This window comes from Quercus robur, chromosome 7 (assembly GCF_932294415.1).
Source record: "Quercus robur chromosome 7, dhQueRobu3.1, whole genome shotgun sequence".
Taxonomy (NCBI): domain Eukaryota; kingdom Viridiplantae; phylum Streptophyta; class Magnoliopsida; order Fagales; family Fagaceae; genus Quercus; species Quercus robur.
In genome coordinates, this window is record NC_065540.1 from 34,027,649 (window position 1) to 34,042,935 (window position 15,287).

Below are 15,287 nucleotides of genomic sequence, written 5' to 3' on the forward strand. Positions count from 1 at the left end.
AATCACTCCAAGCACCTCGTCATCGTCAAATGGCCTATCCAACCAAGCTGCTTCCTCCACTGCTATCCTATAGAACTCCACATCTTCTAGCACAAGTCGTCACACTCCATTTTCAGTGTACACCTCCTCATAGAACTGAGAAATGCACTATAAAGTCAATACACCATCCACCAAAAGATTATCTATGGTGTTAAACCTTCTATGAGAATTCACAATGTGATGGAAAATTTTAGCATTTCTGCCATCCTCCAACAAATTTCCTCCATAAGGATTGTCTTTTCCAGCTCACTTCTGAGTCAGTCCTTTTCTAATTTCTCCTAATCAGATAGAGAACAAGTTTCCTCAGCAGAATCCAACTCACTAAGGGCCTTCAATAAATTTTTTTCTCTCCACATTTCCAATTTCTTCCTCATTCCATTTCTTCATATCATTTTTCAGGGCTCTCAGTTGGTTAGCAATTCTATAACTAGGAGATCCCTGAAATTGATAGGATTCTGATGTAGGACAAATTAGGGATTTCCCTACATTCAGTTGTGGTGGGTTTAGGGTTAGGAAAGAAGAAGAATTAGAGAGAAAGAATGAAAGAAGACAAAAGAAAGAAAGAAGACAAAAGAAAGAGAAGAGGGAAGGAGAAATGAACAACAAAGGCCAACGTGCCTATTGCTCAAAATACTCAATTTTATTAATCAACCCATTATCTTTTCTTTGAATACATTGAGCACAATATATATAAAGACTCTTACTTGTACTAGTAGTAATAGGATTCCTACTAATAAATATTAACTTGAACCCAAAGTAAATAAACCTAAGATATTTAGAATACCTTAGAAGATTCTAGACACAACTAAATTACCAAAATACCCTTAATTCACAGGAATTGCAGAAATTACAGATTTGCCACTCAATATGAAACTGACCATAACTAATAAAATAAAAACCCAAATTAAAAACTGTTTTAACCCAAAAAGGACTCGTACTTAGACCATTAAAATGGCACGACTTTCACTTCAATTGGACTTCACACAAGGACCGAATAAAATAATTCTTGAATAGGCGAATTTGCAAAGCAAGAGCAATTAATCTTCCATGACTCCATCAGATTCCCACCAAGAACTCACTTTCTCCACCAACCCCTCTGCCTTCAGCCACGCGTTCTCAAATTTTAATGGCCTACTACCCCTTTGAAAATTACACCCTTCTTCTAACATAGCCAGGAAATGATCCGAGAGTAGCCTTGCCATTTGGCATTGTCATACATTCAGAAATTTCTCCTCCCAATCATGTGACGAGAAATCTATCGAGCCTAGATCTCGAAGCATTCTCACATGAATTAGACCAAGTGAAAGCACCCCCTTCCATAGGTAAATCTATTAAGCAAAGATTTGCAATGAAGTCTGAAAACTCATGCATAGCAGGGTAAAATACTCATCACCAAGGACCATGGCACATTCTACCAACTTCTAATTCCAGCCAATGCATCCCACAGAAGTCTTTGCCTCTATCAGAATTAGGCCCACTCAAAATTGTCAACCACATTCTTGAACTTACAGGACATAGAAAAACGACCTACTGCTTCCTCCATTTTGTCTGCTACCCTTCTATCCCACATCACTAAGACACCACCAAAAGAACCCAATAGACCCTAGAAATAACCAGTCCAAATGCTGGCAGCCCCACAAACTCCGAATCACACTTCTGTTTATTATATCCATTTTAGTTTCCAATAAGAAAACAATGCATGCATCCAAGACTTGATCATATTCCTTACCCAAATTTATTTGTCATTATCATTCAACCCCCTAACATTCCAAGAAATTATTCTAAATCTGTAAAAGAGCCCACTTCCAAGGGTAAATCCATCAAAAAATGAGCTGAAATGAAGTCAGAAAACTCATGCATAGTTTGAGAAAAATTCTTAGCTCCTAGAGGCTCATTAGAATATTAACTTTTTTTTCCCTTTGTAGAAAAACTTTTTAGCTTTTATAATGGTACAAACAAAAATGGAGAAAACGGACTCATTGTGGAACAGAGGGTGAACAGTTCATCAAAAAAAAGAAAAGGGTTGAGGGTGAATTATTGTTCAGAAAATAAACAAAAAGGGCAACAGGCATTTTTTGGCTTGTAGTTTCCAAGAGAAGAATGGTTGGAAAGAGCCTTTTCTAGGAGTCTACTAGTGTCACACCCTATCAAAAATTCCTACCCTTAGAACTACAAAAGTATTTGACTTTCTACAGATTACTTAAAGTTATCAGCCATTAATTAATAAATAATATATACACACAAAAATATTACCAGACATCCAATGTGAAGTCTATGTGATGCTACATCACTTCATAACTTTCATTGAAAGAATATTTTGACAAATCAACCTTGAATTACACTCTCTCCCCATACCCTCCATCAATACTTGCAAAGTATCAAGATGATGGGAAATCAATAACTATCTCATCATAGAATGTTTAAATTTCAGTTTTTAATACAAAACATCATGAGTTTGTGGATCAAAGAGTAAAAACCATCCGATTAACACAAAATTTGATGTGCATATTAAGAGTACCAAAAATATGTAATCCAACAATCAGAATTTCAATAGATTTTTAGAATATTATGCCTTTAAAACATTGTGGTTTGGTGCAACATCACAAAGAATTACGCCAAATATAAAATTCTTTATTTTAGGTACATTTTTTTAAAGATTTTGATAGTTGTTATTTATTTTGAAAACTTAAACCAAAGTACACCTAAAGTTTATATATATAATTAATTGTCGTATCCCACCATATCATGTCTTACTTATCAAAAATTGTTGTCACGTGTCATGTCTTGTCCATGTCCATGCTTCCTAGTGTTTGAGCTAGATCTCATTGTTGTAAACCATTGGCAATGTATATTATAGATTAATAAATAACATAAAAATTAATATAACATATTATATCTTTCACTCGGTATAATTATAAATTTCCAGCGCTTTAAATATTATAAGTATTACATAAACTAAAAATATATACTTTATTTAAGAATATACAAATAAGAAGTTAAAATATTATGGAAAACACTTATCAAAAGAGTATGAATTTTCTGAAGATAATTTTTCGAATAATGGGGACCTATAAGCAAATTGTTTGCTTGGAGAGAGAGATTCTTAATAATCCTCCAGCACCACATGGCTGACAGAAGTTAAGAACCAAATTCCACAGACTAGTTCAACGCGCCCATCATCTTTGACAAGATGATTATAAGTGCCATAGCAAATAAAATAGCAATTCAACATCAAATATTTGTTTGCCAAGAAGCATTTTGTAGCAGCAAATAATTCTGAGGAGCAGAAAGAGAGATGATGCTTATTCTTACTTGCAACTGACTGCGAATATACTCCAGCATTGATTCCTGAAAAAATATATATAGATTAGTAAGCACTTATAAATGATGCAGACTTTAACTATACTTGCAAAATTAAGATTATATGTATAAAATAACAGGGCCATACTTGGTCCTGAAGTGCTTCTTTAAGTTGGGAAATCAAGGCAGTCCTAGTTGCCTCTGCACTCTCAAGTTGTCCAACACATTGCTGAAGTATATTTTCCTGTTCTTGCAGCTCATCCACCACAGAAGCTCCTTGCTGATTTCCTGATTTCATTAACCAGAAAAGGACCAAAAAAAAGATCAACAAACCATTATAAATGAATTCATCACTGTCGTGAATGTGGAACTACAAGCAGCCTGTCACAAACCATATAGAGTACCAGGTGTTGTACCAAAACACCTTTTATAGCATTTAATAAATCAAGAAGATATTGATGTATTGGCCCTTCTTTTACCAATTTAATAAAATCTACCACACGTCAAATTTTTAAATATCCTCCATAAAACTCAAGCACCCAACTATTTCAGGTGACCCATGTTCCTCAAGAAGCATGAACCATCAAAAATACATATATATTTTTTTTTTTGATAGGTAAGAAAAGTTGTATTAAAAAAAACTACTCCATCAAAGAAATGAAGTAGACAAAGAAGATATGTACAAGAAACAAAGAAAAAAAAAACTACGAACAAGAAGAAAGGGAATCTAAAAACAGCTGAATGGATTCCCTAGAAGTAAATCCCCACAAGCATGACCAATCAAACAAAGTTGTCACAAATAAAGCCACGAGCTTATCCCCAAAAAAGCACTAAATCTTCAAATATGCAATTATTTCTCCCCTCCAAATAATCCACATCACACAATGTCAGACCAAATTCCAAATATTTGAAGAATGCTTCCCCCCAACCAATTCCTCCAACTGGCCAAAATATCGATAACCCTCTTAGGTTAAACCCAACAAATACCAAACAATCTAAAAGCAAAGCACCATAACCAAGATACCTCACCACAATGTAATAGCAGATGATCAACACTCTCCCCACTACATCTACAAAGGCAACACCACACACCAATCCATACTATGAAGCCTCTTCTCCTCAAATGGTCAATTGTGAGAATTTTCCCCCATGCAGCTGTCCAAACAAAAAAAATACACGATGTGGAGCCTTCACACCCCAAATACTCTTCCTAGGAAAAGTAATAGAACTAGATCCCCTAAATGCACCATAGAAGGATTTTATATAAACTCCCCCTTCGACCCCAAACACCACCTCATCTTATCTCCATCCTCAATAGGAGGACATAGTGACTCCAAAGTATGAAAAAAGGTCCCCACCAACTCCAATTCCCAATCATTAAAACCACGTTGGAACCGTATATCCCAACTCCACCCTTCCTCCAGAGTGTGGCTCACTACCATATCCGCCACAGATGCCCCCTATAAGTAGCCAACTCAAATAAATCCAGTAATGTTCCTTCCAATGGCTGATCTCCACAACAATGATCATGCCAGAACCAGACTATACTCCCCATTCCAATCTAAAAGTAAATAAACTTGCTAAAAATCTCTCAACCTTTCCATATGCCCCATCATAAACCACACCCGTGTGAACCCCTACCCGCACCCCACCCCCCCCCGCCAAACCACCCCAAAGAAAATCCCACTATAGCTTCTCAATCCTATTAGCCACCCTAGTAGGAATAGTAAACAAAGATAAGAAATAAGTGGGAATGCTCAAAAGCATACTCTTAAGCAAAGTTAGACAACCCCCCTTAGAAAGATACATTTTCTTCCACCTTGCTAATAACTTACTAATAAATAGATAAATAAAACTTACTAATAACTTCAAAAACATAAATATAGAATATAGAATAAGAAAACTAAAAATAACAACCTAAAAAAAAGAGCCAAATGATTTAGAACATTGAGGTGGTATATATATAAGCAAGATCTCACCATACCATGCTAATGACATGTGTTGATCTTGATGTTAACTTATGATCCTTCTAAAATATTTAGAAGCATGAAACTCCCAGTACAAATAAGCAGTTCAGATGCCAAATTGTTGGAGAAGAATTCAATCAAAACAGTCTCAAATCTTCTGAACTCAAGATTCTGTTCACAAGATTTATTTATTTTTTTATATAGCCGATTCAGAGCTCAAACTTGGCAGCCTTAAAAAATGTGCATAGATTACATGCACATTCAGGAAATAGCACACACATAAAAGCAACGAGAAAAACTTATCTTATGCATACCAAATAATTATTCTCCATTACCATCCTCTAGAGAGAAAAATAAAAAGAAAGTCATGCTTCACACGCAAGAGATGTCCCTAAGAACCTTCAATTTCACATATTGTTGAGAGGAGCCAAAAACCAGACATCAAAGCTAAGTAAATTAACAGCTGTAATGATCTAAGACAACAATTTAGCATAGTGTAGGCTGTCTGTAACGATCCAAGATAACAATTTAGCCTAGTGTTGACTAGGAATGGCAACAGGTCGGGTTCGGGCCGGGTTTTTCCATAACCGGACCCAACCCACAGGTCTTAACCTGCAGCCCAAACCCGACCCGTTTACTAAACGGATTTTTGTCCCGGGGCCTGGACCCGCCCCCGCCGGGCCCCGCTCAGCCAGGCCACTTCATGGCCCAATCTTCAGCCCCTAACAGTGGCCCAATCCGTGGCCCAATCAATTAAAAAAAAAATTGTTTTCCTGAGAAAAAAGAATCAATGCATATGCTTGCAACAAAATATTGGAGGCAAGATTCTGAATCATATGGACAATCAAAAGATTCAAAACAACCCGGAAAAGAATGAAATGGTTTTCCTCATTATAGACTGTTCATTCCTAACCAAAATGGAATGGAATAATGGGATTCTTTTGCAAAACATGTAACCCAAAAAATAGAAACTACCCAAAAACCAAAACAAATGGCAATCAACCAAAATGATCTGAACAAAAGATCCTTAACCCAACAGCTAAACAAAAGAATAAATAAACAAACAAAGCCGAGAAAAACGTTTCCTTGCAACCATCAACAACCAAAAACTGCGGTGAGAACTCACATATTTTAATTAAAAAAAAAAATACAAACACAAATCTGAAGGTCCCCAAATACAAAATGGGTTTCACATATTTTAATCAAAAAAAAAAAAAAAATTATGAGAGAGACCCACCAATGAAGCCAATGATCAAAAACCACAAAATTGCGGCGAGAAGCTTCGATTTTCCCTTTCAAAATCACAAATCAAACACAAATTTTAGATCTATGATTTTCCCTGCCATAATCACAAACACAAACTCACAAGATTGAGAATTTGAGACGAACTGAACCTAGAAAAAAAAAAAAGGAAAAAAAAAGAAAAAAAATGGAGAACGAGGTGGAGTGAGATCAGCAACGGCGAGGACGAAACGGAGCTGTGCCTGTGCTTGACTGCTTGTGGGCTTGTGGCCGTGTGAGTGAGAGAACTGAGAGATGAAGAGGGAGAAGCGGCCGTGTGAGACGGTGAATGAGAGAGCTAAGACAGCTTGGGACGGCGGTGAGAGCTAGAGCGGCGGAGAGAGGTAGGGCAGTTGGGCCGGCGGTGAGATTGGGAGTGAGTGAGATTGTGAGCTGAAGAAATGAGAGGCGGAGGTGTGAGCTGAAGAGAAGAGAGGCGAGGGAGCTGAATGCTGAAATGAAATGAGGAATGGGAAATATTAGGGTTTATAACTATGTATATATATATATATATATATATATGAGGGTATTTTAGTAATTATATATAACCGGGTTTCGGGCCGGGTTTTGGGTCGGGTTCCAGGTTTTTTTAATAAAATCCAAACCCGACCCGGACCCACTTCGGGTTTTTTTAAAAAAACCCATACCCGACCCTATTCTTTATCGGGCCGGATAAAATCCGACCCATTAGGGTCGGATCGGACCGGGTGTCCGCGGGTCGGATTTAAATTGCCATCCCTAGTGTTGACTGTTAAACATCCATTAACACTAAAAGCAAGTCAACAATAATTTCCTCACAACACCATGCATATATTTAGCCATTAACAGTAATGGCCTCAACAATATCTTTAAACCATACTTTTAGAGTCCAACAAAGTTCATGTTCCCATAACGACAACTTGTAAACATAACAACAAAACCACAAGTCTACTCCACAGTCCACACCCTTTCTTGCCCTCATCTCATAAATATAACCTCTCAATATCCAATACTTCAAACATTCCACATAATAGATTTGAAAGGAGTGTCAACAACAAATTATGATCTTAGGCTATGGAAGTAGAAAAGGAAATTCAGTAGAAATGATTAACCACAAATTGTGTGCTGCTAAATGGACTGTCAGAAAGAAAAACATAGTACAAATTGAAACCACATATATTAATTGATACAAGACACGTGTGCACATTGGCTAGTTCACTATGACAGATCCAAACGTAAATCTGTAACTAACTATACAAAAAAGTGTGACCCAACCATTTAATCAGACTTAGAAAACACTTACATTTGCACAAGTCAAGAGAGTTGGATATTCATGATTAGCACTATTGAGTCCCAAAAGTAAATAATACACACACACACACACTCACTCACACTAACCACAGTGTTTTTCATGTTGACCAAACAAATAAAGTTAGAGCACAACTCAATTGTCAAGTCAGTAAATGTAAAAGTTCATTTCTTTTTTGATTAGTATGTCAGCACATGCAGAAGTATTTGATGAATCCAAATAGGGTAGAATAAAAAATTTAACATAAATTATGCTCTCTTCCTTTCTCAACTACAGTCATGTCAGTAAATGTAGAGTTATTATTACTGTTATTATTATTATTACACACCACGACTTCACCCTCCACCTTGGTCTAACAAGAGGAGGTGTCATTTGAACTAGAGCGCATTTGAGATTTTTTTTGCACCTAAAGTTGCATGCTTCTTTGAGCTTTTTCAATAAGCGCAAAACTCACTTCTTTAAGCTTTTGTATTTAAAAAAAATCAATTATTAAATTGAAGTGTTAGAAATTAATGATACTGACATGGAACCTTAAATTTATTATATAAAGACCAATTTAGATGACGAATAGGATTGGGTTACAAATTTTATGATGACAATAATGATGCTCCTCAGCTTAATGAGGATGATAATGATATGCTTGAGGATTGCATTTTACTGCTTAAATTGGGCATGGAAGTCACTACTCAACATTCTAGCTCTTTATTTGTCCATGTACTTCATTTTGTCATGGCTATCAAATATCATATTTGTGTATATTTTGTAAAGCACAAGACAACTATATAAGATGCTATATTTAAATATTATATGAAAGTTGATCACTTCATTGTCGTATTGTCCATTAATAATGGTTTAAAATTTGAAACCATATATCTGGGCCCTTGATTTTTGCCACTATAGTACATTTCCAATGTACTAGGTCTAGGTTTGGCTTTCTTTCTAATAAAATTTCTTACATTATTTATCAAAAAAAAATTTACAACCTTATTTTTTTTAATGTGTACTTTAGTCAAATCAATAGTAGTCCTCATTTAATATTGCAAGTGGTCCTGAATTCGAACCCTATCTCCACGAGAAAGAAAAACTAAAATAAACATATGTTAGTCACGAGAAAGAAAAACTAAAATAAAATAATACTTTTTAAAACTTAAATAAACCTGAATTATACTTAAATATTATGAAATTTTTTTTTTTTTTTGATAAGTAACGAAAATTTTATTAAAAAACTAAAAACAGCCAACCCGAGTACATTGGGAATGTACTATGGGGGCAAAAATCAAAAACCAAGATTACAACAATCAAGTAAAACAGGAAGGGAAGAACAATAAAAATGACAAAAGACCACACTCCAATCAAGGAGAGTGTGTAGAAAAAAAGACTTAATCTCTAACGTAGAGCGTTCACATCCCTCAAAGCTTCTAGCATTCCTTTCGTGCCAAATACACCATAACAAGCAATGAGGCACAATTCTCCACAACTCTATATTTCTATGTCGTCCAAACTTACCCTGCCAAGATTCAAACAACCCAATAACCTTCTGAGGCATAACCCAATGAATTCCAAACAAACAAAACACCAACGACCACAACTCACAAGCAATGGGGCAATGAAGAAGAAGATGATCCACAGACTCCCCACAATTCTTGCACATATAACACCAATCAAGAACTAGCACACGTCATTTGCGAAGGTTATCTGTTGTTAAAATCTTACCTAAGGAAGCAGACCATGAAAAGAAAGCTACCCTTGGAGGAATCTTCAATTTCCAAATCATCTTCCAAGGGAAGGATAAGATGGTAGGAGGGTAGAAGGAAAGATAGAATCCTCTAACCTCAAAACCTCTACTCCTTGCTGGCTTCCAACACACCCGATCCGGACCCAAACCCTGTACCATCAAAGAGTAGACCATATCCATGAACAGATCAAAGGATTCTTGTTCCCAATCTTGTGGAGGACGACGAAATTTGGCATCCCAATGAATCCTCCCTCCAGACCAACACATAACCTCCGCCACTGAAGAATCCTTTCTTCTACTAATACAATAGAGTTCCGGAAAAGCCTCTTGGAGAGTACAATCTCCACACCGCACATGCTTCCAAAACTTCACTCTAGTACCATCCCCCACATCATACAGAAGTAGTTTAGAAAAACTCATCCAACCACTCCTAATATGTCTCCACAAACTAACACCATAAGCACTAGTCACCTTTTTCGTGCACCAACCACCCCAATCATTCCCATATTTCACCTCAATAACCCTCCTCCAAAGAGCATCGGTCTCCATGCCATACCTCCATAACCATTTTCCTAACAAAGTAGAATTAAAACTCCTCAATCGTCTAATACCCAACCCTCCAACCTAAAGCGGCTTACAAACCTGAGCCCAGCTGACTAAATGTAATTTAGAGTCACCATTTATACCACTCCACAGAAAATCACGTTGTAACTTCTCCATACGATTTGCCACCTTCCCAGGTAAAGGCAATAGGGAAAGGAAGTATGTAGGTAAGGAGGAAAGAGTACTTTTGATAAGAGTTACCTTACCCCCCTTAGATAGATACAACCTCTTCCACCCTGCTAATCTCCTTTCCATCTTCTCCAAAATAGGATTCCAAATTGATAACTCCTTATATTTAGCTCCTAATGGTAACCCCAAATATCTCAATGGAAGAGATGATTGCCTACACCCCAACATCTCCACCAGAACATCCATATTGTGCACCACCCCTATAGGAACCAACTCAGATTTCCCCAAGTTAATCCTTAAACCTGAGACCTCCTCAAATCTAGCCAGAATTGCTCTCAAACTCGCTATTTGCGTAGGATCAGCATCACAAAAAATAAGAGTATCATCAGCAAATAAAAGATGAGACACCATCACCGAGTTATCAGCCGTATTACCTACAGAGAAGCCTGAGAACTGAAAATATGAATTAATTAATTGTCATAACCCCACTGTGTCGTGTCATAGATTTTCAAGAAATGTTGTGTTCACTGTACTATGTATCATGTCGTACTCCATATCATGTCGGTATCCGTACAACATAGGTTGATGTCAATCATCGTTATGTAAGATAAGGAAGTTAGAGTTTCATTCTAGACAGAAGTTGCATATAGAAAACATCAAACACCAGAGTAGAACTCTTACCTTGTATTAAGTTACTTTCAACAACTTCCTCAATTTTACCCACATGACGTATAGAAGCACTACACTTGCTAAACGTAGCTTCTTCAGTTGAATGTTCATCAAGTACAGATTGAAATGCGGTCAGTATTTTCTCTGGAAGACCTCCAACAGCCAATTTCTGAAGTTAAATACCAAAAAGGCATACCCAATATCAAAATACAAATACAAAAGAAAAGTCAACAAATTAGGATTGTCTACTAAGTGCTTACAATTCTAACAGAGTTTGCATCCCTCTTCACTATCTTGATAAGATTTGAACTCTTTCCATTGCTCACAGACAGAGGAGGAGGGTTCTTAGCCAGCATTTCATCTTTAAGACTCCGCCCTCGAGAACCAAAAACCTTCCTTTCTTCCCATATGTCAACCTGAACAAAGAAACCAAACCCCAACAGAAAAAGAAAATTGGCGAATGAACAAAGTAATGGGACTAAAAGCATAATGAAAGTAACATACACAAATATGAAGCAGCATAAATATAGATGAATGGATGCTTAACTGAGATATTCCGTTGTACGACATCAATACTTGCCAAACATTTTGGCATGACTACAAGACAGTTGTTAGGGTGCAATTAGAGCAGCATTTATGAAAGAAAATGTGCAGCCAAAAGAGCTTCTCTCCTAAAACTATTAAACTGAAAAATAAGTCTTGCAATTGTGGGTGGCTCGGGTGGGTTCAAGGATCTGGTGTCTGATTAAAAATTTAAGAAAAATAAGAATAAAAATTTTAAGGGATTCAGATCTAAATCACATCAGCATGATACCCTGTTGTGATGGTGTCTTAACTCAAAATTTAAGAAAAATAAGAAATTAAAAAAAAAAAAAAAATTAAGGGATTCAAATCTAAATCACATCAGCATGATACCCTATCATGATGGATACCATAGATTGTGGCATCCTGATCAAAATACTCTTTTGGCTAGAATCTTTTTACAGGTTAAAATCTGAAGTCCAGCATAATAACATCAACTATAAGAGTGAAATTAATCAACTGAAAATGTTAGCAAAAGCTGGGAGGGGTGTATGCATGGGTTTGTGTCTATATATGTGTGTGTGTGTGTGTAAATATTACTCCATCCATCCTAAATGGAGAGATGCTCTTTCTGTTTCTGTGCATCCCAAAAAGAGTGTACTTTTGTAAAAGTCAAAGAACCCGAATTTTCACTTTATAATATCCTTACATCAAATAGATTAAAAACATTTTAAAAAAAATTTTAAAAAAAAAAAAAAAAAAAAAAAAGAGGAAAATTCAGACTTAGCTGGCACCAACTGCAATGTGATGTAGCAGACAACAGCTACGGGCCCCATTACATCTAAGGTCTTTTTGACAGAACTTAGGCTATGTCACAGTTTCTCAACCCATTTATATAAATATATAAAAGTAAGATATGTTTTATAGCAAAAAGACTACTCAATGTACAATGGACCAGTCTAAAGAATACAAAAGGAAAATTTTAAATAGAGAGACAATTGACTCCATAAATTCAGGAAGGGAACTGGTATGAGTGAATCCCCATGCTCGAGACCAATCAAATAAATAACCACTGAACAAAGCTAACAATCGGGTTCCTGTTGTCTCCGTATCCTCAAATGTACGAAAATTTCAGTCCTGCCAGATTGTACACATCAAACATAATGGGACTAACCCCATATATATTGAATGTATAAAAATATACATATCATATACACATTATATGTGTGTGCCCACACAATAACAGTAGCAACAACCAAGCGTTGATCCTAAATTTTTTTGGCCCACATATGGATCCTCAATAGATGAGTCAGGGTCGGCCACATGTATTATTTTCCACCATTTTATTCTTATCCAAAGTCATTCTCTATTATTTCCTTAATTCAGTTAATTGACATGTACTTTTTTACTTACTAATGTTATTTTTGGACTTCCTTTACCTTTTTCAATTCCCTCAATGAATTAACTCACTCTTTCTCATAGGTGCATTAATCACCCTCCTCTAAACATGATCTAATCATCTCACGCGACTCTCCCTCACCTTTTAATCGATAGGGGTGACCCCTATCTTTAAGCAAATTTCCCCATTTCAAATCCTATCTTTCAGTGTATTTCAACTTAACCATCTTAATATTCTCGTTTCAGCTACTCATTTTATGAATACACTCATAATTATAATAATATAATATATATCCCTTTAATTTTATTATGGACAGGGTTCTGGCTACCGTGTCACAAGCACTCTAGGGCAAAGTGTGAATCAATGTCAAAGATATCAGTTGCATACCATTTTTTGGCACCATTTTGATAGAATCAATTCATATTAAAAACTGACAACCACAGACCAAATTTCAGGATATCAGTTGACCTTTAGAAAGACTGATCCGAGACCTAACAACTTCTACCAGGAAATATCTGGTTCTATTTCAGTGCAAGTGAAAGAAGATCTCATATATGGAAACTAGATGATAAAAATAATACTCTTAAAAGAAGAAGAAATAGGATAAAGAGGACTGGGGCCCGTTTGGTAAGAGAGTTGGTATTGGTTTTCAAAATGATGTGAAAACTGAAAACTCCTCGAGGTTTTCTCAAAATACAGTGTTTAAACACTCTAAATTGAGAACTATGACTCAAACACTCTTTGTTAAACTCTCCTACCAAATATGTTTTTTTTTTTTTTTTTGCCCACAGTTTTCAACGTTTAAACACTAAAAACTGTTGTTTAAACTCTCTAACCAAACAAGCCCCTAGGCATTCAGTGGAAAACAGAAATAGTTCACATACAAACCACAAGTGGTTGAACGCCACCATAACAAAAAGAAAGAAAAGCACCATCCATAACAGACCAAGTAAAATTAATTACCTGAGCCCCAAGTTAATTACATAGGCATGCATGCACATACATAAATAATACACACACACACACACTGCTAAGACCCTAATGCTATGAGTTAGCTGTATTGTGCTTAAGTTCATAAGGAATGTTAAGCTGCATTGTCAAGGGCAGCTACACTGCTATAGTGGCAATATGAGTTACTGCAAGGCTTGAATCCTGTGTATCAGTATGTATCTAGCTGAATGTGTAGCAAGCAAGATAATGGTGCTGTAGGCATTGTGCAGTAGCTGACTGTACTATCTGTAGTATGTACACTAGAGTTAGTCATTGTGCCAACTGGATTAACCATGTGACAAATTGGAATTCATCACATGGATTAATTACAAGTTGGTTAGATTGAGTTGCTTAGGTTGTTAGGTTGTTAACCAACTGAGTAATCTGGTATTTAGAGGGTTGAGTAATGGGATTAAAAAGGGCTAAGTCTAATTTGTTCAAGTTCTATCTTCTTCCCTCTCGTTTCTTAGGAGGTTCAGGTCCCCTCGATGTGACCTACCCACTTACACATTATACAACCATCCCTTAATTCAGTAAGATCAATTGAGATCTTAACACTTTTTTTCCTGAGCACGCATATAAATAGTAACTTCTGACTTCTCAATTATTACCTAATGCAATATGTAAGACAAGAAATTACGAGATGACAATTCATATAATGAATAAAGGATTTACCAGTCTGGTTACCACTTTCTTTCCATGCTCATCACCATTTTCGTAAACAAGCTTGAGAGCGGCAGGAAGAACTTTCCAAAATTCATTCACAAACTCACTGCCCTTTCGCCTACTATTTTGCAAAATGTCATTAGCCAAATACAGAAAAGAAACACGCTGCTCTCTCTGAGAAGAGTTGAAAAGCTTATCCCATGTTTCAACAATTTGTTTTGCCTTCTTCCGGTGAGTAACACACCAACGGGACAAAGCTGATCAAATCTTTTAAGGGAAACATACCACGATGTCCAAGTTACGGTATCAAAGAGGAAAACAAAACTCTATTTTTAGAAAAAAATACAACTAATCATTTCAATGCAAATCAATTTATAAACCATTTATCATAAAATATTGAACATTTGCAATGAAAGTATTCAATTGCTGAATAGAGAAATCTGCAGTGTACGCAACATTAAGTACCTACAACCTAGTGTTTGATAAGACATAAACCAAAATTGCTCTACAGTGGCTCTTGAAAAGATAATAGGTTTCTTGTTATTTCAAAGAAACACATATCTAGTGTTAAGAAGGGAAAAACGTGTATTTAACACAAAAGTGTGCAAATGCACATTCAAACTCAAAAGGGCCTTATACAATACATTGGAGCTATCATGAAAGCTTGTAGGTTTGTGTGAAAAATGATAAACAATTAAC

General features: G+C 36.1%; 1 protein-coding gene across 2 annotated transcripts in view; it reads right to left on the minus strand.

Annotated features, from left to right (window-relative positions):
* LOC126693159 (uncharacterized) overlaps positions 1-15,287 on the minus strand; it is a 35,058-nt gene that overhangs the window by 3,645 nt on the left and 16,126 nt on the right. For both annotated transcript variants that reach the window (XM_050389043.1, XM_050389044.1), the window contains exons 4-8: positions 14,598-14,845; positions 11,272-11,427; positions 11,024-11,180; positions 3,488-3,627; positions 3,352-3,387 (exon numbers count right to left, since the gene is read on the minus strand). In XM_050389043.1, the coding sequence (XP_050245000.1) occupies positions 3,352-3,387; positions 3,488-3,627; positions 11,024-11,180; positions 11,272-11,427; positions 14,598-14,845 (737 nt within the window). The remainder of the gene's footprint in view (positions 1-3,351; positions 3,388-3,487; positions 3,628-11,023; positions 11,181-11,271; positions 11,428-14,597; positions 14,846-15,287) is intronic.